Source organism: Meleagris gallopavo, chromosome 11 (assembly GCF_905368555.1).
Source record: "Meleagris gallopavo chromosome 11, MGAL_WU_HG_1.1, whole genome shotgun sequence".
NCBI lineage: Eukaryota > Metazoa > Chordata > Aves > Galliformes > Phasianidae > Meleagris > Meleagris gallopavo.
In genome coordinates, this window is record NC_139414.1 from 10038657 (window position 1) to 10062517 (window position 23861).

Consider the following 23861-nt stretch of genomic DNA (forward strand, 5'->3'; position numbering starts at 1 on the left):
TTTTTCCTATTTGTGTTTTCAAATGCAGTTCATATAACAAGAATAGTTTTGCTATTTACACTTTCAGAACACTGCTTTAAATGAAATGGCCAAAGAACTGCTGATGCTGTCCTCCTTACAGTGTTTACGATATCATAAAAAGTATAGGACAGTTGAGCTATATGTATCAGTTTGGTTTTTTGTGTGTGATATGAGAGGAAAAGAGAGCTTAATGCTAACTGGCATAAAACATTTGCCAAGTTTGCAGATGGATGGATGGGTTTTTTGTTATCATATTTTAGTATATTTTTTTATTTATCTAATGCATTGTATCTGTGACAGATTTATGATTAGACGTGGTGGAAAATTACCACCTAATTACCAGGAACTGATATAAAATTATTCAGCTTTTCAATGTAGTTATTTTGAATTTGGATAATGAAAATTTACTATAGGAAGTTTTAGTTTAAAAGACCCATATCAGTTTGTTACATTTGAGAAAGCTAATTTAAAAATGTAAAAATCTGTATTTTTTTTTGTTTGCATCACATTCAGAAGGCACGTGCTGTGAAGTTTTTGATACATGTAGGTAATCTCTATTTGAAAAACTAGGAACAAGTTTCTGGGAAAAAAAAATCCGCAGAGCCAAAAGGTTGGAAACTGAAATAACTGTTATCTATAAAGCTTATATAACATTGTATATATTATATAAGCTATTAGCACACTTATAAATGAATTCACATTTTCAAATGCTGCTTCAAAAACATGCAGTTAATTCAGATATGCTTCTTGCTTGTCTCAGGAAGTAGTGCTGAATAAAATGAATACAGATTTTTATGTTTTTTTTTTTTTTTTTAAATTGTGATTTGATTCTCTTGAGCGTGCTAGGAAGGAAATACTGAGTGGTATGACATGGAATGATGAACAGTTTTGTTCAGCATCTCATCCTTGAGTCTTGACCAAAAGGAGGTTACCCAAATTGAATGGAACCACTGCTCTGTTTGGCATCAAGAAGGCTATTTGCTTTTCCATTTATTCTTGAATAGTTTGAAAGCTGAATGCAGTTTCTATTGAATATTCAAAACCATTTGCATATAGTTTTGAACACAGTATTCAGCCATTTGTACGTTTGCAGCACTGCAGTTAACACTTGGGTCTTAGTACTAGATACGTTAGGTGAGGGCTCAAATTTTAAGAGTTAATTGCTCTTTGGTGCTCAGTTGCCTGTTTTATGCATAAGGACTATTGAGCATCTCCTAAGCAGGAGATGGTTGTAGGCTAAGCTGTGGAAATTCAGCAATGAGGTTTCCTTCTAAGTTGTTACTCGAGCGCTCCTAGGCATGTTTTTATTTTAGAGTGCCAGTGTCTGTGATGCAAGGCTATTATTCGTTCCATGTTACCTTATTTTCTGTACAGTCCGTAACAATACAGCAAAATAATCTTCTGCACAGTTATAGTATCTTAGATGGAGTGTAGCTTTATATAGTGTTAGGTCTGAATCAATTTTTCTTTAACTGTGTTGTTGTTGTAGGAATTTGCTCGCACTGATACATCGAATGATAGAGTTTGTGGTACGGGAAGGGCCCATGTTTGAAGCCATGATCATGAACCGAGAAATCAACAACCCAATGTTCAGGTGCTTACTACATTGCTTTGATTTGAAATTGTTAACTATTTTTGCTGTAGCTAGTTGTTTTGCAGTTCTGAACTGCTAATAGTTGGTTTTATCATGTCTGCTTTTGTGTGCAGTTGTTAAATTTTGGAAAACTGTACTTCTCAAGCTAATGCTTGAGAACGTTATTTTATGAAGCATATGAAGTTTTAATTCTAATGTATAAAAATATCCTGTATATACTCTATGAATTGTTTGCACAAATATTTTAAAATTAATTTCAATCTATTTGAGAAATTCAGCATCGTCTGTGGAAGCAGTAAAATACATTTAAAAAAAAGAAGCAAACTAAATAAAATAAAATCTCTTCAAAAGCAAACAAAATAACTCATTGGAAACAAATCTTCCCAGAGCCTGATCTCTAGAGCCTACTTTCTAACCTGTAGCAAGAGTTGGGAATCAAACAATTTCCTTTGACGTCAGTCAGTACAGATAGGATTAAACTTGAGCTAGCATAGTGAAGTTGTGAGAACTTCCTGCTGTTGTTAATGAATTTAAGATATATTTCTCAAATTCTTTTGAAATGTAATCAGAAAAATTTAATTTATGGAAATACTAAGAGACCTATTAAAAATGTTTTATTTGTGGTAAGGTTGAAGTGTTTGTTTCGAATTAATGTACAAATGGAGGAAAATACACAAATGGCCAAAGTAAAAGATCTGGCCATTTAAAAATACTGTGGATTTTTGCCTTGTCAGAGTGTTCTGACATCTTACAGGTGGAAAACTTCAAGTAATTTAGTATGCAGTCTGAGCAGCCTGACTGTGTTATAGCTGTGAGTTCCTCAGCTTGTTCCAAGGCTGCAGTAGCTCCAACAGTGATTGTGCAGTAGAGTGGGATTGTGAACAGGGGTTGGATATATTTGTGATGGCTTCCTTCAAATTATCTTCAGATAATTAACCTCCAGTGTGTTTTGTGTGTCTCTCTTCTCTGGTTTAGGTTTCTGTTTGAAAACCAGACTCCAGCCCATGTGTATTATAGATGGAAGCTTTATTCAATTCTTCAGGTAAGTAAAGTTTTTAGTGTCAGTTTGTAATCTTAAGAATTATGAAGTAAATTTGAACAAACAAAATAAAGCCAAATCAAAAACTGGTTCTTTACAGGGAGATGCTCCAACCAAGTGGAGGACAGAAGATTTCCGTATGTTCAAAAATGGATCGTTTTGGAGGCCACCACCACTAAATCCATATTTACATGGGATGTCAGAAGAGCAAGAAACAGAGGCATTCGTGGAGGAGCCGAACAAGAAGGGTGCACTTAAGGAGGAGTATGAACTCATTCACTATTTTTTATATTAGTGCCTTTTTGATGATATTTAGTGCTAAGTACGTTCTAGATTTTGTTAGGTTTGCCTTCAGTGAGTCATGAGTTCTTTCAGTGGAGTGGATGTTAAGCCTTTGTATGAAGGGGATGGGAAGTATGAGAAGAGTTTTTCCATGTTTTCTGTTCCTATCGCTTAATGAATTTATAGAACACTGATCTCAGCATTCTAGGAACTGAATGAACTAAACAATTATTATAATCTTAAATTTATTGATGTTGTTATTCTGAAATTAAAATAGAGAGCAGTTACTATTAGCAGAAAGGGAGAGACTGTCAGAGTTCTTTGTGGTGAATCTTAAGTGTGATGGGAACGGTTGTAGTACTGGAAGTACTTACATGATGTCTTAAATTTTGCTGTCATTGATCCAAGTGTATCTATAGCTTCGTTTTGTCCTTTTCATCATACTTAAGTGATACTTAAGACTTCAGAAGCACAACTTGTATCATAATACACATTATTACATATGTATTGCATATTATGTAATTCACATTCCCTTTTTGAAAGGTTAAAAAGATGTTCTTTTAAAAGTTATTTCTTTGTATTGTATTGATTTCTTGCAGGTAAACCTGGAAGAATTGCTTTCTACTACTTTCTGTATCTGATGATTCTAATTCCATGTTAGAAATTGCTTACGTGGCTTCCATTTATTCGTTTTTCATTCAGGCTTAAACGATGTTCAAATTGATTATTATGTGCTTGGATATATTGATATTCTGCATTAGCTGTTTGTCAGCTATTTTTTCTTCATTTCTATTTGAAGTCAATATTTGAATAGTGATTTTTTTGCGTATTATTCATTTATGTGATGAATTTGGATTTACTGATGCATATTACGAATCATTGAAAAAAAGCTCAGGAGTAGAATTGAAAAGTACTTAGAATTTCTTTAGTCCAGAAGACAGCAGAATCAAAGACATTATGAAATAGAAATTCCCCAAATGTTGCTAATTTTATATTGAAAGTATTATAATCCTCTTATTTCAGACAGAGAGACAAGCTGGAGGAAATTCTGCGTGGATTAACACCTCGAAAAAATGATATTGGCGATGCTATGGTTTTCTGTCTAAATAATGCAGAAGCTGCTGAAGAAATTGTAGACTGCATTACAGAGTCGCTGTCCATTCTGAAGACTCCTCTTCCCAAGAAGGTGTGGTGACTTTCTGTAATCGTACTTCTGGTTTTTGGGGAAGAGCTCAATTAACAAAAAGTGTGCGTGTGAAATTTTCAAGCACTATTTTGCAAGTTTTAGTGTTAAGACTTCATATTAAGACCAGACCTTGAATTCCAGTATGGTTTGTTGTATTTTTGTTACACGCTATACTACTTGCTGAAATTGCTTATGAATAATGTTTCGCCTTGCTCTGAAATTGAAAACTGCAGAGCAACCCATTCAAAAATAAGAAATAGTATCTGGAATGCTGCAATCTGTCTCTTGTAATATTAGTTCAGGAATATACTCACTGTTACAATGTGGCTAGCAGCCTGTGGCATAATAGGGGGCTAATAGCATCTTAGTATATTTATATTAACAACATGTCTGCATTATATTTAGCTCTAATTTCATACTTCTAGATGGTTTAGACCATCTTGTATCATATCTGGAAAATGCATATATTTTCAGGATAATTAAGCTCTAATATTATCTTAATTTGAGCATTCTTTTTTGTAGATAGCAAGATTATATCTGGTATCAGATGTGTTGTACAACTCTTCAGCTAAAGTTGCCAATGCTTCCTACTATAGAAAATTGTAAGTACAATATTTTAGATGATTGCTGATTAAGAAGGAGTGTCCTTAAGTTCAGTGTTGTGCATCTCTGGATAAATGTGGTAGTAGAGGAATTCACAAGTGTCTTTGAAGATACCCTTGCAACACTGGTAGTTCTTATCTTTCTACCTGAACCTGTGTAAGGAGCAGCACATTAATGCAGAGGATGTTTTGTAAAACAAACGAAAAAAAACAAAAGGCCTTGTATGTGCTCTATGCAAGCAGTGGCTTGCTTGGAACCTTGTAAAGAGATGAGGATATGTGCATTTTTTCTATAAAGAGGCTGTACATAATATTCCAGGTATGATATTACAAGTTTTTGAAAGAGTTTATAATTTAAGAAATAATTTTTAATTTATATTTTTTCTTCCCCACTTCTTCACCAAGTTTTGAGACCTTACAAGAGGTTTATGCACTTTGTTTCTAAGGTGCTGAGCAGAATTTACCAAAAATGTACAAGGGAAAGAACCTTTGCTCTATACAGATAAATGATTGTGTTTATTGCAGGAGTATCATTAATGTTATTGTAGCATGATGGGGAATATTCAACATGTTATGAAAGTGTAGTGATTGAAAACACGTTTCTTGTCTTTGCTTTGCTAGTTTATTTTTTGCATGTTAAGGGAAACTCAAAGAGAAGCAAAGCAGCTGTTACTCATTGCTTTCATTGAGGGCCTTTCATTGAGAGAAGAGAAACAACTAAGAATTTTACAAAATGATTTTTGAGAATTCTTTGATTGTATGTAGGATTGTAAAACACCTTTTATCCTCATTCAGTTTTTCAGGATATATAAAAAGACTGCAGCAGATGTGAAGATCTCCCTTCATAGTTCTGTTGTTGTCAAAGCTGATTTAATAAGTAGTAACTATATTTACCTTGTAATTCAGTTTAAACCAAACATAGGGGATTGGAATCTTGTGCTTTTGAATCCTGTGTCCCAGGTACTTTCAAGACTTATGTATGTCCAGAAAAGATATATTACAAAGTTTAACTAAAGAAATGTATATGTTTAATTCTAGTTTTGAAACAAAATTATGTCAGATATTCTCTGATCTCAATGCTACTTACCGTACAATACAAGGCCATTTACAGTCTGAAAATTTCAAGGTATGTATTTAATTGTTATTTATATGACATAGAAGTCAAATACACAGATGTTCCTGCACAAGCCATTGAATACTAGGATGGGTGGTTTAAACTTCAAGCTTTGTAATTAAGCTTTACCGAAAGAAAAATGTTTCCTTTCTTGCAGAAATAGCCTTGAAATTAACTTTGGTCTTTCTGAAATTACTGGAGAAGCAGCAGCTTTTCTATTTCACGCTTCTTGCCTCCTCTTCTGAAGAGAAATATAAATGAAATGTTAGGAAGACAACTAGTGTGTGAGAGAATTATATACCTAATGGTACATCTAGTAGTGGAGTGTAGAGTATATCTGGTACTTAGGGAGTGCCAGCAAGGTTTCTTAGATACTTTAGGACCACCCATATTTCGCTTCCAAAAATAAATTTGTGCTACTTTGTGTTGAAAAAAACTTCTGGACTTAGAAGCATAAGTTAGTTTTTAAATATTTTAGATAATAATCCTATTTTTTTTTGAGGTGTGATAAGCAATCTGACCACATGTAATTAAGAATAATTTTTTCAGGTAGTGTTCAGCTTCTCCATTCCATATGCTTAGCCCTGCTCTTTCTTCTATTCCTTCTACTGTTGTAGTGATGCAGTTTTTTTTTGTTTTTTTTTTGTTTGTTTTTTTTAAATTTGAAGCTTAAATATGAAGTTTACAGTGTAGCTGGTTTTTCTGTGTTACGGTTTAAATCTTTGTTCTTCTACCTTCATTCCCAGTAGCTCTAGATTGATAATCAGTTTTAGTTACCTGCTATTTTAAAACCATTGTATACTTCCCATTCAAGTGAGATTTAGAGGAAAGAAAAAAATCCTAATGTATTTATATATTTCTTTGTTTCTTGCCTTGCCAGTATAGTATCGCTGTTGTATGTTCCAGTAGGGAACTTGTTTGGACTATCTCTATAATGGTAGCTTTCTGTGGTGTATTTTCAGTCACTTACAATTTCTTAATACAAACATTAGCTCTTTTTTTCCTATTGCTTCTAGCAACGGGTAATGACATGCTTCCGAGCATGGGAAGACTGGGCAATCTATCCAGAACCGTTTTTGATCAAACTACAGAACATTTTCTTGGGGCTTGTAAATATCATGGAAGACAAAGAAACAGAGGTAAGTGTCCTTAGTAGTGATGCAAGCAGATGATGGGAGAATGTGTAAGTATAGAATAAAACTGACAAGGGATATTTTGATATCTTTATTAGGGTAAACAAAGCTGTTATTTGTAAAAGTACTTTATGGATTTTGATTAATCTTTGTGGTATGAACATGCTTATGTAGCACTACAACCTTTTTTTTTAATGTCAAATGCTTTGTCTTAGAGACAGGTGTAACATATACTCAGATGCAAATATTGTTTAATCTGTTAATGTGTTTACAGCTTGTAGATAATGTACTGCACCAGATTGTTTTCTGCAACCGTTTCAGAACAAGACTAGTGCAGAATGATATACATTTGCTATGTGTTGGCAATACTCTGCAGTGTCTGTGAATTCAGAGTTTGATTTTTAACGGTTAGTTTTAGTTTTTGAGAATTCTGAATAATGTAGTGTAGGGGAACTGTTAGATTGTGGCTTGAACTGATGATTGAGCACCTGGTGAAGAGGTGAGGCCGGTCCAGGAAACATGGGCAAATTGTTTGCCTCTGTGCTCCCTACATGACCAGAAAGGGTGAAGCCAGGGTGGAGCCACCCTGGACTCATGTAAGGGCCAGCCACTGAAGCCTTGAGCCTAGGCTGCTTTCTGAGAAGGAGTGCTGCATAACCAGAGAGCCCCTTCTCTAGATGGGTGAGTTTCGTTCTTCCTTCTGTGTATAACTCTTGGCCTACTTGTGAATACTTTGCCTGGTATTGCCAAGAATCTGTCAGAAACACACTTGCTTCTTTGAAAGCGAAACGCTTGGGAACTACTTAAATAACTACTTAAATGAGCCATCGGTTTTCTTTCTGCATGAGTTTCATGGTTAGTTTAAAAAAGCCATTTCATCGTTCTTAATTTGGAAGGAAAGACTTGTGGTAGATGATTTGCACAGGTGGTATTCTGCATTGGTCTTTGTGTTGTGTTAGAGCAAAAAGTTGCCAACTTTTTAGTTATGTTACAGCATGTATCAATTTTGTTTTTATTTCCCTGCCCCTAGATAGTGGTTATTTTAAACAGGCTCTGTAGTGAATTCTATTGACTGCCTAAGATAGTGATGTGTTAGCTGTTCTTCAGTATTTTGAAGCTCAGTACTTAAAAATTGTAGAGTAGCATTAGCACTGAATGAATGTGTACTTACTTGTTTAAAGTTTTGTTTCCGCTGTCTTGATTCTCTTTAAATAATATTTACTTATTCTTGCTAAATAGTTAGTTTCTGACAGTGGTTCAAATGATTGGTTCTTAGGGGATCTTTCATATGTAATAAGTGTAGTCTGTCTGACTAATTGGCATATTTTGAGTTAACCCTCAGTTTAATGTTTTTATTTGGATCAGAAGATTCTTTGGAATGATATTATAAGGTTTCCATTATGTTGTGGACAAATTCCAGGTTCTTGCTTATCATTTTGTATAGGATGACATTGTCATACTTTTACTTTGCAATAAGCAAATGTAGTTGGTAGCAGAAAATTATGTTAAGTTTGAGGGGTTTTTGGGGGTGTTCCAAGTCTTTTAAAGCTATTATCTTTAAAAAAAAAAAAAAAAAGTAATTGGAGAAATAAAGAAAAACAAGTTAGATTTATTCTTTGATTTATTCAATCTTCATCTAGATTTATTTGATATTATCTTCTTTCAGGAAGTACCAGATGATCTTGATGGTGCTCCCATTGAGGAAGAGCTTGATGGTGCTCCATTAGAAGACGTGGATGGAATTCCTATTGATGCTGCTCCTATTGATGATCTGGATGGAGTTCCTATTAAGTCATTGGATGATGATCTTGATGGAGTACCTTGTATGAAATATTTCAACTTGCAATTTAAACCTTCAGTTTTTTATTATAGATGTTGATAATCTTTGTGGCCACCTCTAGACCCCTCCAATAACCTGGACTCATGTAGTTTAGTAACTGCTTAATTTCAATTAATCATAGGAGGAATTAGTTTAAAAAATTATTTTAGATTGTAATATTTTGAGATACTTGATACATAGATGCATCTCACCTTCCAAATACTTATTTCTTTTCTTTGCAATTGATAAAGTGATATAATAAACTTCAGTATTAGCATCTGACTGTTCAGTACGAATTTTAAGTTAGAATTTTCATAGAGCTTCGGAAATGATTTTTCTGGGTCTTTCTCCAACAGTGGATACGGCTGAAGACTCAAAAAAGAATGAGCCTATATTTAAAGTTGCTCCTTCAAAGTGGGAAGCAGTGGATGAATCAGAATTGGAAGCTCAAGGTTAGTTTTCAAAGTACCTGTTAGAAGGCTGTTTTCCTAAGTAAGCTGGCAGTTTAAATTCACTTACTGATTTAATGATTATTTTCAGCTGCTCTGTTTGAAAATACTAATATGATTTCTGTAATAATGCAGCAGTTTTCAGTTGTGATTTTTTTTCTTGGTTGTCTTCTGTGAAGGAGTAGGTTTATTTTGTTTTTATTTATATACTTTGGTAGCCTGCCAGCCTTAAAAACTAACTTCTGATTCATTAAGAGTAAGTATTAGAAAAGTATTTTGGCAGTCTTTTTCCAAATATGTTTGTGACACTTAAGATTTTATAAGCTAACTTCATTGCTTCTGAAAGGTTTACTGACACAATAGGTGACATACGTGGATATCTGTAAGCAATATATATTCTGATAAGTTGTAATTTGTAATATTTGTGAATTAAGAAGTCTGTATTAAGTGTTAGATGCTATAAGGTTTTACCATAATGTGATTTTTATCATACCTACCAATAGGAATTTTCAGATAAAGTGATAATTTTTTCTGTTGTTGAAATTATCTTACTGTGTTTTCTAGCTGTTACCACTTCTAAATGGGAGCTTTTTGATCAACATGAAGAATCTGAGGAGGAAGAAATACCAAAGTAATTATTTGGATCTTTTTCTTATAATCTTTGTCTAGCATTTCCCTTTATTAAGTATTTTTACTGAAACTTCGGTGTGACCGAAGTTATAGAAACATTTTAAACACGTATCTGCATTGGCATTTTAACTTGTTAACATGTTACTTTTCAAGTTGCTTTTGCTTAAAAAGCAAAATATTAAAAATTGAGGGCACTTGAATACATTTTCATCAGTATGAAAAATGATTTATTTTCTACCTTTTGAGATTGAATGTCTTGATAATCTGTTTATGTTAGATGTTTATTACAAGAGCAGAACAAAAGAAATGTTCAAAGTAGGAATATAAGAAAATAGAAAGTCAGAATTTTATTGCAACATGCTTTTGGCCCCTGTAGACATGTAAAAATACAATTTTTGGTAGAGTTGTTAACCGTTATCTTTAAAATGATAATGATTTGTTAGCTTATTTGATGTCAAATAACTATAAATAGTTAGAACTGAGGTAGTATTTACAGTTTGGTAATCTTGAATGTCAGATTTATTTGAAGGGGTCTAAAACTCTGCCTTCTCTCTGTACACAAAAGAATGAATAATATTCTGATGTGTATGTTTAGATGCTAGTAGACTTCCTACCATCTCTTGTTTTTCAGCAGTCTTCTCCTTTATTCTTCAGGCAAATAGAGAGCATCTGTTAGTAGTGCTTTAAACACTTTAGTGCCTTATGTGTTGTGCTGAAGCACTCTAGCGGCCAATCTGGGAATATCGTTTTCAATATTTGCCACGATTGAGGCTTGCTTTCAGAAATAAAGGTGTAGGTAGTTTTGTTCTTTAATGGCACTAATTATGTCTGAAAAACATGATTACAGTACTTACAGATTCGATTGAAGTAAAAATTTGTCTTGTAACTGAGTTCTATCTGGGTTTGCTGACTGTAAATTTCAAGAATTCTTGTTTTGTTGATATGAAAAATATAAATTATCTGAGGAATAAAAGCTAGTGATATAATTAAATGAAAATATAAAGGTATCTGCCTCACAGACTGAGACATTCTTGTAACTGCAGTTTGTTACATTGAGCAGATTTCTAAACTAGTAACTAAATGCAAACTAAATAGTAGATAGGGTAAATTTTATGACAGATTGTCTTTGGTATGTACAAACCAGTTAATTCTTTGTTTTCTGTAAAGTCAAGAAGAGGAAAGTGAAGATGAGGAAGACACTCAGAGTTCAAAGTCAGAAGAGCAACACATGTATTCTAATCCTATTAAAGAAGAGATGCCTGAGTCCAAGTCATCAGTCAAATATTCAGAAATGAGTGAAGAAAAGCGTGCCAAACTCCGGGAGATTGAGGTCAGTGTGTGGTACTTTGTGCCAACCTTCTGTATCTTTTCAGTTCCCCCTGTCCTGTTGGAAATTATTTTGAAATATTATTTAAATATGTTGAAATATCATGGTTCTGATATACAGGTTTTTTAGTCTGGTGTATTTTTTATAACGGTTGGTTTAGTATTGCCTTGTTTTTATGTTGACTTAAGATAACAAAGGAAAAAATTAGTGGTTAAGTCTCATACATTGCCATGCAAATCAGGTTTAAAATTACATGCTAATTTCCAGCCTTTATTTGGTATTGAAACCTGTAATGCATTGATACTGCTGGTTTTTGTACCTTCTATTCAGTGATTTAAAATGTACTAACAGGCTGCTAAGATGCTGTTGCTGTTACAGTATCTCCAAGTGACAGATTATAATTCTGAAGGTGGCATTGAACTGCCTACCTGCTTGTGCTACAGTGTACTGCTTAGCAAATGAGACATTAGCAAACTCCCATTATATTCTTTAAGGGTTTGCAAGCATTAATGTTATAAAATATCACACCCTTTGTTTATCACAAACATGCTTCCATTTAAAAACTCATTTTATCAAAATTAATGGATGGTAACTAAGAACTTATGCGCCTCTTGCTTACCACAGCAATGTGAAAGCTCGTAGCATGTAGGCATTTGAAGTAAGTTGTGAATTATTTGAGAAAAGGCAAATGGAAGTTAAACCTCTCTTAACTCAAGGTGGCAGTAGTTTTGTAGGAAATCCATGTTAGGCAAATCAGAGTACAAGCAAAACAAGTTTTCATTTTACTGTAATTATTCTAGCAGGTATGGGAAGAGCTCATTCCAAGTGAGGGTATCTTCTTGTAAATGTTATCCTTTATGAACATATATAAATATTTTTACTGTAGCAATTGTTGAGGTAGATAATGAAGTGATTTACTTCAACAGTTAGCAATTTTATACTAAAGTGTTCATAAGTGCATCCTCTGCCTGTAACAGATTAGGCAGTAAACGTTTGAGTTGTTTGAATTTCTCGCCTTCTATATTACCACAAATCACCAGAAAAGGGATGTAATTTTTTTCATTTTTGAAACACTTCAGGCACTATGCTGATGTACTTAAATTCTCAAATTTCTATGTAAATTTATCATTGATGTGTACTTCCTCTGTTACTTTAACTTGTTCCTGCTGAAGGCTTTCTGGTATGTACTCAATTCCTGCCAAACATCCATTACTGAATTCAAGGACAAGAATTATATTAAAAAAAAAAATAAAGTGCCCCAAACAAACCACAGTTGCTGAGTTGAACAGTTATGCCATCTAATATACTGTTAAAAATGTCATCTAATATCTCTGGTGAAGTCTAATTCTCTAGAAGTTTACATGATAATTACTGTGGAAGCAGAAACTATTTTTTTTGCATATTTTTGAAATTTTTGCTATGCAAATAACAATTTCTCTTGGCACAGTTATTTACATTTGTTGGCTGGAGGGGGAGGTAGGGAGGTAGAGTAACGAAGAAGCTTAAGGAACTGTGGCCCTGTCAGCACAGGCTCAGCACAGGCTGAGATTTCAGGTTATTAACCCTTTGCCTGCATCTATCCTTGTAAAAATAGGCTTCAAGAATTGTTTCAAGTTAAGCCTGCATCCTCTCATTGTTTAGATGTGTACCAGACATTTCTGGCAGACTTAGCCAGTGCAAATCTCCTTAGTTTCAGAAGCTGAAATCACTTGGATGCCAGTTTTCAAGCCTTCAGAACAGCAACTGTTTATGTAGTGGCTTTTTTTTTTTTTGATACTGTAGATAGTGACTCTCTGTGGTAACTTGTGATCTTAACCTCTCAGTACAGGACTGCACGTTTTGGAAGGTGTAGAAACTTATTTGTGAACAAAATGACAAGGTGATTAATTCCTTTGAAGTTTACAGATCAGGTCTATGCTGAAGAAGCACAGTGCAGTCTTCATCTGCAGCAAGAAGCAGGTTTTTCATAAATCCAGCCATATCAGTCCTTATCAGGTCAGAACTGGAGAAGGTTCTTAAAGTACTAAGTTCTCTACTATGAGTGGTGGCTGCCCAGAGAGGTTGTGGATGCCCCATCCCTAGAGGTGTTCAAGGCCAGACTGGATGGGGCCCTGGGCAGCCTGGAATAGTGTTAAGTGGGGGGGTTGGTGACCCTGCATGAGGCAGGGCGGTTGGAGATTCGTGATCCTTGAGGTCTTTTCCAACCCAGGCCATTCTGTGATTCTGTGAAGGTTGTCCTCTTCAGTAGCCACTGAGACCTCAAAACAATGTCTGATTTCTTAAGCAGAGGTAGAAGACGAATGGCTTTCAGTCTTCCTGTTCAGACTTTCCACTACAGGAGATGTGGGTGGGATTCTGTCACAGATTTGTGCTCTGTCAGTAACCCCCTGCCCAGTGCATACAGAGATACTTTTTTTTTTTTAACCAACAAAAGTTGTCATATTGTTGTACAACTTATTTTTCTAATAAGAGGCAAAGAAGTTTTTCTTGTGTGTCATAAAGGAAAAGAGTAATTGTCTTTACTTTCTTGAACATATGAGATTAAAGTTCTTTTAGTTGGAATTTGGTCTCCAGTGGAGAAGGCAGAAGGCAAGAGATAAGAATAGATTAAACATAATCCACAAGAGAAGATTGCATCTGAGGCCTATTCTGGATTTAAAGACTCTCTTTCTTTGTTAAGAAACTGAATTTCCATATGGTATCCATTATTTCTTTCAGTGGATTATGGTACTTAATGTGCAGAATATTCATTTTCTGTATATTTGTTGATCAAGTCATAGGAACTATTTGAGGCTTGTTATCATCTCTATAACAATATAACTTCTTAATCTCTGCAGTCTGAGAAGATTTGTGTATGTAGTTCGTTTGAGGCCCCTGCAAAATGTCAGAGATAACATAATAAACATATGAACTCTTCCCAGCTTAATAATAACAGATGAGATAAATTGGCCTTTGACCAGAAGTTTTGCTATTTATAGCAGTTTTTCCTTAAATAATGATGACTATCATAATGCTGCAGAGATTCTGGTCTATTTGAAATCTTTGAATCTACTTCTTTTTTTACAGAACAAAAAAGGGAAGAATTGCTTAGCTCCAAGGCATGTGGCATCCTGTGCATGAGACTGAGTACATCAGGGGTCTGTTAGGGTTGAAAAGGTATTTCAGATCTACACATCAGTACAGCTGTCATCTGTTGTTAATGATAGGATAGCTTCAGAAATCATAGTAGCCACAGCTTGTTGAAAAATACAGGCTTCCAAAGCAATATTTTGCTCTGCATCTTGTGAAGGCTAGGACTTCTTGTAGCAAAAGTGAGTCTCTTTTAAAGAAGAGCAAGACAGTTTATGCTGCTCAGAAGTCTGCCCTGTAAGTAACACCTCTAGACTTCAATGCAATTATACATCAAGAAGGAGGTTCTGTCTTTAATCAATTATCTGGTGATTAACTTATTGTTAATTGAAGTGACATATACTAGTATTAAGTTCTTTGAACCTAAGCATTTAAGTTTTGAGGCTTGTTGTGTGTGCAATAGCATCTTATTGAAAAGCATTTTTCCCTGGAAATCATTGTATATGAATTCAATATCAGCAAAAGATTAGACAGCCAAGAACAGTTTGGGAAATGTATTTAAGCGAGGGAGGCACACCTGTTTGTCAAAATAAAAAAAAAGCTATAGGCTGGTATCAGCCTGCATTTTGCATGAATGGTGGTAGTAAGATGTTACCCTTCCTGTGACTTGATTATTAGTTATCCAGTGATTAAAAGCATAGTTTATAGGAAAAGCAGAATATTTTTAAAATGAGTCTTTCGTGCAATTTGAGGAGGGGGGAAAAAAAATCAAAGTTAGAACTGATAGGAAAAAAAAAAGACATGTTATGGAGCTGTTTCTCTTGAACTTGCATGATATACTGTCTTAGTTTTAGTGAGAAATGTGATCCCTACATTGGAAGATACAGTAGAGATAACTCACAAGAGCTCCAGTGGTACCTGGCACTTTGCATTCTGCTTTGCACTCTGTTAAGAGCTGTACTGCTTATGAAAGCCTCCAAACAGTGTTGTGGGGAAGCTTTTGTGGGTAAAACGCAAGCAAGTAGGTAGCATACCTAAGGAAAAATTTTCTTTTTCCATGTTACTGTGTGTATTACTGACTATAGAGATGGCCTAGATAATGTTGGCATCTCTGCTCCTGAAATTAAAGGAGTTAAGTTTTACTTCTGTTGCCCAAAAGTAGCTAAATAAATAATTAAAAAAAAAAACAAAACACAAAAACATTTCAGTGGTAACATGTTAGTTAGGTCTTTCTGAATGCAGGTTAATGCAAGTGGAATGTTTACAGCAATCTCGATTAGATACTTAAGCAGATTTAAGCCTGAGTTTTAAGGATCTCTCTCCTGGAGGGATATCTGCAATTCTATGAGAGGAATGTAAGTACCACACACACTGCATGAAGAGATCAGAAAGAAGAGTATTTGGTATGCAAAATACCAGCCAGAATGCCAGGAGTGGTGAAGGCCACGAGCAAGCAGCACAAGCTGCTGTGCAGCTGCTCACTTCCCCTGAAAGGGAGTAGCCTATGCCTGCCTGCTCCCTGGTTGATCTTTCTGTGAGCCCACACAACTTAATAATGCTGGCAAAAAAATGGGCTTGTGAGGTAGGATTCTGCTGGATTAATGAATTTAGATGGTTCATGAAAGGTTTGGCCGACCACTACAGCTGTTGTAAGGAAAGGATGGAGAAGGAATCCTTTGGCTGGAGCACAGGAGTGGAGAGAGCAGGATGGAAAGAATAACCTTCCTGTGGAATGGTCCTGGGAGCCATTGTTATCACCTCAGTGTTTTGTAACACGTAGTTTCTTGTTTGCCAGGCGTTGTAGCAGGCCTGACTGACTTGATTATTTTAGGAAGATGCTGTGGTTAGAGGAAGTTTCTGTGGATTCGTAGGGAGATAGGGCGATGTAGAAGAGAGCACTGTTGATGACCCTTAAAATCTTGAGACAGTTGTGATCTTTTGCAGAACAAAGTGAGAATTTGACGAACTTTTGGGTCGGTGATTATTTTATAGGTTGTTCTCGTTTTTTCCCCTCTTTCTCTAGTTACTTGCTAAGATCTATTTCTTTTTCTTCTTTTTGTGTTGCTTTTTCACCTACATTCTTAGGGAAAACATTCAAATAGTTCCTCTTGGCACTTCAGATGTCTTGCTGGCAGTGAGTTCTGTGACTTGCATTTAAGACAAATTTCCTGGAAGTTCATTATTTTTGTGCCCAAGTTACTTAACGACCTGTATGGTGGCAGAGACTTCAGAGATGCATAGTTATCCTTGCTTTCTCTTTTATCTTCCTTATGGAGATCTTACAGGCTGTGCTTTGTCAGATGGGTAACGTGCCCAGCAGTCATCTTTCAGTTTCCTGTTGAGATGGTGATGCTTTCCTTGCAGGCTTGTTTGTGCAAGGTTGTAGTTCTCACTAATTATGATTAGAACAAATTTTACCATGTTTCATTTGCATATGTTTACTGTGCTCTTGTTAGTAGCCTAGATGCTGGGCTTTGTAAACCCTTGCGTGGTGCATTCTAATGCTATCCTCTGATGCATGAGGTAGAAGCCTTTTTAAATAGTTATTTTTTTTTTCTCAAAATGAAGCCACAAATGCTGGAAAAAATGTTCTCTTGTATATATTGCTGTGCAGGATCAGCAATAAAGCAGGAAATACTCAGAGTCAGCATAAACATTTGGAAGAGGGTTGAGAAGTACAACATGAGTTATTGCCCAGTTCCTCCCCACCTCAGATGACACCTCCTCTGTCTGAAACAGTTGGAGGACTGTGATAGGCCATGTCAGCTGTGAAATCAAAGTTAGAATCGGGAATTAACAAATGATAAGGAATGTGAGTAAAGTTTTAGGGTGTGAATCAACTTGGAGAAAGGGTTAGTATATATAGACCAAAAAATCCCCCTAGAAAAATTCTGACACTTGGTTGACTTTGTGACTGAGGTGGGGATGTTACGGAAATAGATGTTGAGTTACACTTCACAGCACTGAGCTTTGATACTAAACTTGATAGCACGTGAAAGAGTATTATGTCAGTAAAACAATCTCTCTCCAAATCAGCCACTCAGTGCAAACAGCCCTAAAGAGGAGATTCATTTAATGTCCTGTGTCATTCATCTGATTTTAATTGAGCGTTAAATGGAGGAAAGGCGGTTTCTGAAGAAAAATTTTTAGTAGACAGATGTTGAAACAATATATTAAAGAATGCAGTAAATGGTCTCATTTTGAAAGAAAAGACAGATGATGTTCAAAGAAATACAAAGGTGTAATGTTCTAATGAAAAAACAGAATGAATGACAGAAAAAATTCCCTTTATTTTTAGTTCCTGATGTGTCTGTAAACAACTGCAGGTGTCTGCGGACAAGTGTGCGGTTTTGTTGCTTTGTTCTCATTAAATAAAGTTAGTATTTTGTGCACAAACTTGTATGGAAAGTATGAGCAACATGTTATGAATTACAGGAATTTCATTTTCAGTGACACGCATAGCTGGATGATGATAATAAGCCCTGTAACCTAATGGTCAGTATTATCTTCACAGCTTAAGGTGATGAAGTTTCAGGATGAGTTAGAATCTGGAAAACGACCCAAGAAACCAGGCCAGAGTTTTCAGGAACAGGTTGAACACTATAGAGACAAGCTGCTCCAGAGGGTAAGAACTGTTCTTTGTTTGGCTCTGATTCTGTGATGGGCGTTTATTGAATTCTATCAAATGTAAGGTGACAGTAAGTATAATGGCAAATGGTTCTTGTGGAAATTGTACTGTTGAACTGCATGCTGAAATCCAAGTGCTGTTCTGCACAGTAGATATTATCTCTTTTTTAAAATCAAAATAAATGTAGTATTTCACATTGTGTAGATAAGTATAGTTGGAATTTATTGTGACCTTGAAGAGGTTGCTTCTGAATCAGCTACATAATGTGAACTGTTAGGTGAGGGAAGGGGTAGGGTTTTTTTTGTTTGTTTGTTTTGTTTTTTTGTAATTGACCAATTGTGCTAGAGGATTCTGAAGGAAGAGAAGGAACTGTACAAAGCAGGAAATGCACTTCTGATTCTCCACTGTCTAAGATTTTTCTGGATAATGTCAGCTAATGCTGTCACCCAAAAGTGAATATTTCTGTACCATTACTATTTTTAATAGTCTTGTCTGGACTATGAAGTCAGATCAGCTTTAAAAGCTAGCATTGTCTGTGTGAATAAAGAAAATAACCTGTTTGGATGGTGTGGTTAGTGAGAGAGTAAGTGGCGGTTGCTTCTGTAATGTTCTTTGTCTGACGGAGCACTGATGACATTAGAGATGGACGTGCAGTTTCTAGGAAGCTAAATACAAATGCTGCACTTCACAGCAAGTGTTTGTCATGTATTCTTTGGGTTATTTAGTGCTCAATGTCTGCCTAAGTCACTAAAGTAACTTTTTTGCAGTACCTTGAAAAAAGACTTGTGGAAAACAAAGCTGATCCTGGAACAGATTTACATGTTTGGAAGTTGATGATAGCAATCAAGTTTTTAATTGTTATAAATAACTTTTTATTTCCATGCAGTTGCATCCTAAAACTTTTTGCTTTCTCAGTGTTTTCTATAGTTGAAGAAAGAAGTGATGTGGATGTACATCAAACATGGAATGTTTAGAGTTACAGTTGCCTAAAAGAACACCCCCCTCAATTTGTAATTATAATAATCATCATAACTTTATTAGATGCTTTTGTGTTGAATTAGGTTATTTAGTAATTATTTTACTTTACTGTTTTTGCCTTCAGTGGTGATATTTAGTTAAAAAGTACTTCATAATAGTTATAACAGAGATTCTTTAAATTATTAATTCCACTGTTAAGGGGGAATAGATTCCTCCTTTGCTTTTTTGCTTTAACTCTATTATAAAGTGAGTTTTTCTAGTAAAATAATAGTGATTTTGGTTGTATTTCCCACAGACTTGGTAGTTCTCCTGTCTAATTTGCTATAGAATGAGCTTTTGATTAGTGAAATTTCTAGTAGTATTTTATATTTTTTAACAGAATAGGAAATTAGGACTGTTTAAAGTACTGTTTATTCATATTTATTAAGGTAATTAGTTATGCTACCATATGTGCATTTCAAGAGCCCACTGATTTTAGTCAAAGGATAGCTTGTAATGGTCAATATGATATGGACATTTAAAAATGTTAATAATAGTGTAAAGAAAACATGAGACCAGATGAAGTGTGGTTGTTCAGCAATTTCCTGCAGTTTTATTATCCAGCTTCCTCCCCTCTGCTTTTTTCCTTCCTTTCTCTGGAGCAAAAATGGTCTTCCATTCCATTCAGGTTATGCAGTGAATATCTGTCTGTTATCTGCCAAGGAAGGATTTTTTTTTGTTAGGCTGAGAGAAGTACACTTCTTTGCCTCTCTGGTCAGACTTGCTGACGTTCTAGCTTTATTTTTGTATAACTAATTTTCTAACATTCCGATAGATGCACGAGCTGTGCCTAGAGTGTAAGTTTTCTTTCAAAACAGTCCTACTCATCAATTATCAAATCAAATATTGACTGTAGTTTTTCTTACTGTGATTAAGAGTGGAAGCTACAGAAGAATTGAACTACTATTTTTTGTTGTTAGGTGTCTGGTAGTTGTCTCAGTTTTCTGTTTGGAATTGCGAAGCTCAATAAATATGCTGGAGTAGAAAGAGGTTCCTCGTATTAATTGCATGTTTATTTTGACTTAAAAAATGTATTATAGCTATATTTTTTTCCCCTGAAACTTGTAAAATTCGAGAGTGTTAATTTCTAATTAGTCAGATATAGTCCCTCACATTGGATGCCATCATCTTTTGTGTCTTTTGCAGTGCTTGTGTTACAGTAAATATTTCTGTCAGAAGCAATGGTAAAGCTGTGGAGCGTGGATATGATGTGACTGAGTTTCTTCCCAGATTCAGTGCTTTTATGGTGTTAGGATTAGTTCTTTATTATCCCTACTTAATAGTTGCACTTCATCTGAAATAATGAATTCTTCTAATCATTCAGGAAAAAGAGAAGGAGTTGGAAAGAGAACGAGAGAGGGACAAGAAGGACAAAGAAAAATCGGATTCTAGGTCCAAAGATAAGAAGGAAAAGGAGGAATGTACACCAACAAGAAAAGAGAGGTACGACTTCCCTTGGAGTCATTTAGCTGGGAGGAGAATCCAGTCCTCACAGTTAGTATCTTTGCTTACAACAGCAACCCTGAAATTGTTGCATCACAAAACATCTTTTTTTTCACTTGGGATATGAAGTTTTCAAACAGGTTTTAAAGGAGTTGGTATTCTTCTCATCTCCCAAGTGACTTGCCCTTTTGAGTAGAACCCTCTTTCTGATTATTTAAGCCCTGAGGAAACACGATAACAAAATGACCAACTGAAAGCAATATGTATGTAACTCTGCTTTATATCAGTGAATTGGCTGCTTTCAGAAAACTGTAATGAATAAATTTGTGAATGTTTAATTATTATTTCTCTTGTGCAATTTCTTCAAAGTAGCAAGGCTAGAGTAATTGATTATATAATGTTCTAAGATTTGTATAACCAGATCTTCTGTAATATTAAGCATCGTGGTGAAGTGCCTTGCTTTTCAAGAATATGCAACAGAAGTTTTTATGCTGTATAAACAAAGATGAGTCTTAATTTTTTTCCAGCCAGTTACTTTAGAGTGTCTAATGTTATATGGGCAAAAGAAAGGGAATCAGTTTTCTTCATACGCATTTTTACTTCTGTGTGTGTGTGTGTGTGTGTGTGTAATACGTAACAAATGTGCTTTCTTTTCAAAGGAAAAGACGGCACAGTGCTTCCCCTAGCCCATCTCGCAGCAGTGGCAGTAGAAGAGCAAAATCCCCATCACCAAAATCGGAGCGCTCGGAGCGCTCTGAACGGTCCCACAAAGAGAGTTCACGTTCTCGGTCCTCACATAAAGACTCTCCAAGAGACGTCAGTAAAAAAGGCAAAAGGTAAACTGGCATTTGTTCTGTTTCAGTTTGTATGAAAGCTAGATACATAGCTCTTAGGATTTTTATCTAAGCGCACTGAAAACACGCAATTTTTTTTCTCCTAATGGAATAAATATACTGCTACTTGCTGGTTAATGTCTTTGGGTGCTTTGTGTCTGAAATGTGTGTGTCCTTCAGCCTTGATATCTCAAGACTGTTCACTTGTGTGTTTTTGTTTACCTGCTTACTGATAAATGTTACCTAAAATCAACCTGCTCCTTCATCAGCTTTTCCTTTTCACAGTCTTGTGTAGCCCATCGAATTGTAGTTCTCACAGTGTGCATGCTGTGTTTCACTGATGATTCTGTACATGAAGCTCCTCTCTCACATTTTTTTTTTTTCTATGAATAAAATTGTGATTAGATATGTGTTATGAGTAGTTATTTATAAGAGTACATATTGCCTGATTTCCAGACTGCTACAAATATTAGCCACTAGCTAATGTTAAGGCTATGGTGAGATCTTATTGGTGCTTTTGTTGCTTTAAGTATTTTGGTTGTTGTTTCTGTCTTAATTCAGCCACATTTTTTAGAGCTCTAGAGTATCATTGCACAAACATGCTGAGGAGAAATTCCTGTGATGCTCTTGAGAAAAATCATAGAGCATTTTTACTCTAATCAGATTCTTTTGTTAGAAGTAAGGAATTCAGTTAGAATTAGAAAGGTATTTGAGATTTATTTTTCATTAGAGTTAATATGATGGCAGTTCAATTTAGATTATATGAGATTAATATATGAGGTTATATGAAATGCATTACTGAGGTGTGGATTACATGATGATGTCCATTCTACTTCTCTCGGGTTACAACACGAGCTGAACAGAAATCAGAAGGATTTCAGCGTAACACAGTTCAAGATAATCTTTACTTCTGAGATCATCCATGTGGATATCAACTGCTAGAAACACAAGAGCCAGGGTTATTAAGGCAGTTGTGGAAGGCTGTAAATTCCATATTTTGATTTAAGAAGGACACGATTTGATATCATTTATTCATCTAGTTTCTGAATAGTGAAAGCCAAAATACATCTAAAACATTAAAATGCAGAGATTACCTTTTCCTTTAAAAACAAGATACGGTTCTGTTACTTCCCTTCAACATAGGAAAAAGACTGTACTTAGATTATCTCGAAACAGAAATGCCAAGTAACTGTAGAAAAAGTTGATGCTGCCAGTTAACATTTAACGTAAAAACTTCATCTTGTAAGATTTTTATTTTTATTTTTTTTGCAGGTCACCATCTGGTTCCAGGACACCCAAAAGATCAAGAAGATCACGGTCGAGGTCCCCAAAAAAGTCAGGGAAAAAATCCAGGTCTCAGTCCCGTTCTCCTCACAGATCTCACAAGAAGTCAAAGAAAAGCAAACACTGACAATGTTGATATTTTTTATGATGCTGTCACTTACTGGAAATGCAGTTTTGTTTTTGTGCCTGAACAGTCTGTTTAAAAAAAAAAAAAAGAAAAAGAAAAAAAACAAGGAAAGAAAAGGAAAAAAAAAAAAAAGAAAACCCAACAAAAAAGCATTCCTGATTTTTTTTTTTGTGAATGCACGTGTATACTCATGAGTATCTGCATCTGTAGACCGTCATTGTTTTATATTGTACAAAATATCTTCCTTGTGACTATTTCCCAAATGAAACATTTTTGTGTTTAGAAGTTTCATCAGATGTGTGTAACTGATCTGCTGGCAGTAGTGATATTTTGTTTTAGAATGTTGTGACATTGCAGAAATAACTCCAATGTTCCCCCTTTTTTGTAGCTTTGACAATTTGAATTAGATTTCAAATAAAATCTGAACAGAAAATGAAGACGTTGTTTTCTTGCCCCGCTGGGGATGCAGATTTATAATGAAATTCATAGTTTGTTTGGAAGTACTGTGCGTTTCAGGCATACTATGGTGCATAGCTTTTCAGTATAGTAATAGCTGTTCCTGTTTCCTCTAGCTTGACTGTCCAGATAAAAGCACCTTTTGAATCCAGTCGTTGGATTCTCCTTTCTGCCATGATATTTTACTGTAACAGCAATCTGGTCCCAAACATGAGCAGCTTTGCAAGTAGATCTTTGCTTGGTATTTTACTGTTTTAATCCCGGGCAGTATTTTTTAAAGCAGAGCAATGTGGTTATTCGTTTTTTTTTTTTTAATTAAAAAAAAAAAAGTACTGCAGAGATGCATCACGTGTATGTATATCATATAATATGATATATCAGCAAGTTGTATTTTCGGCATCAATGGGGATCAGTAGAAGGATAGCAAGCCTGAGGCTCTGACTTGTTCCTGTAGTACAGGTACAGTAATATCAGCCTGCAGTTAAAAAATGAAAAATGATTTTTACTCAAAGTACAACTTCTTTTTTAAATTGTTCTCATGGAATTTATTCTTCTTTTAGAAATTCTACAAAATAAGAAAAAAGTCCAAGCAAGTATTTTTAATTACGTAGTTTATTTTTGGAATCGAGAGGCTGCCTCACTTTTGAATGCTAGGCTTTCCCCTCTCCAGACCTGTTCATCATTAGGCCATCTTGGCTTCAGACCGCTTCACCTTGGTCCCACGCAGCCTTTGAGGGGAGGAAGGGATGTGGGATTGGGACGGGCACGAGAAAGGGGGGGAGGGTTCCATGTTTATACTTGAAGGTAT

At 35.2% G+C, this 23861-nt stretch overlaps 1 protein-coding gene across 4 annotated transcripts in view; it reads left to right on the plus strand.

Annotated features, from left to right (window-relative positions):
- U2SURP (U2 snRNP associated SURP domain containing) overlaps positions 1-23034 on the plus strand; it is a 41903-nt gene extending 18869 nt beyond the window's left edge. For all 4 annotated transcript variants that reach the window (XM_085233493.1, XM_085233492.1, XM_085233494.1 and 1 more), the window contains 15 exons: positions 1511-1615; positions 2591-2657; positions 2755-2918; positions 3960-4122; positions 4645-4724; positions 5763-5850; positions 6855-6977; positions 8638-8794; positions 9147-9242; positions 9804-9870; positions 11037-11199; positions 17780-17890; positions 20235-20353; positions 21013-21189; positions 22459-23034. In XM_085233493.1, the coding sequence (XP_085089619.1) occupies positions 1511-1615; positions 2591-2657; positions 2755-2918; positions 3960-4122; positions 4645-4724; positions 5763-5850; positions 6855-6977; positions 8638-8794; positions 9147-9242; positions 9804-9870; positions 11037-11199; positions 17780-17890; positions 20235-20353; positions 21013-21189; positions 22459-22597 (1819 nt within the window). In that variant the 3' untranslated portion in view covers positions 22598-23034. The remainder of the gene's footprint in view (positions 1-1510; positions 1616-2590; positions 2658-2754; positions 2919-3959; positions 4123-4644; positions 4725-5762; positions 5851-6854; positions 6978-8637; positions 8795-9146; positions 9243-9803; positions 9871-11036; positions 11200-17779; positions 17891-20234; positions 20354-21012; positions 21190-22458) is intronic.
- Positions 23035-23861: the final 827 nt, after the last annotated feature.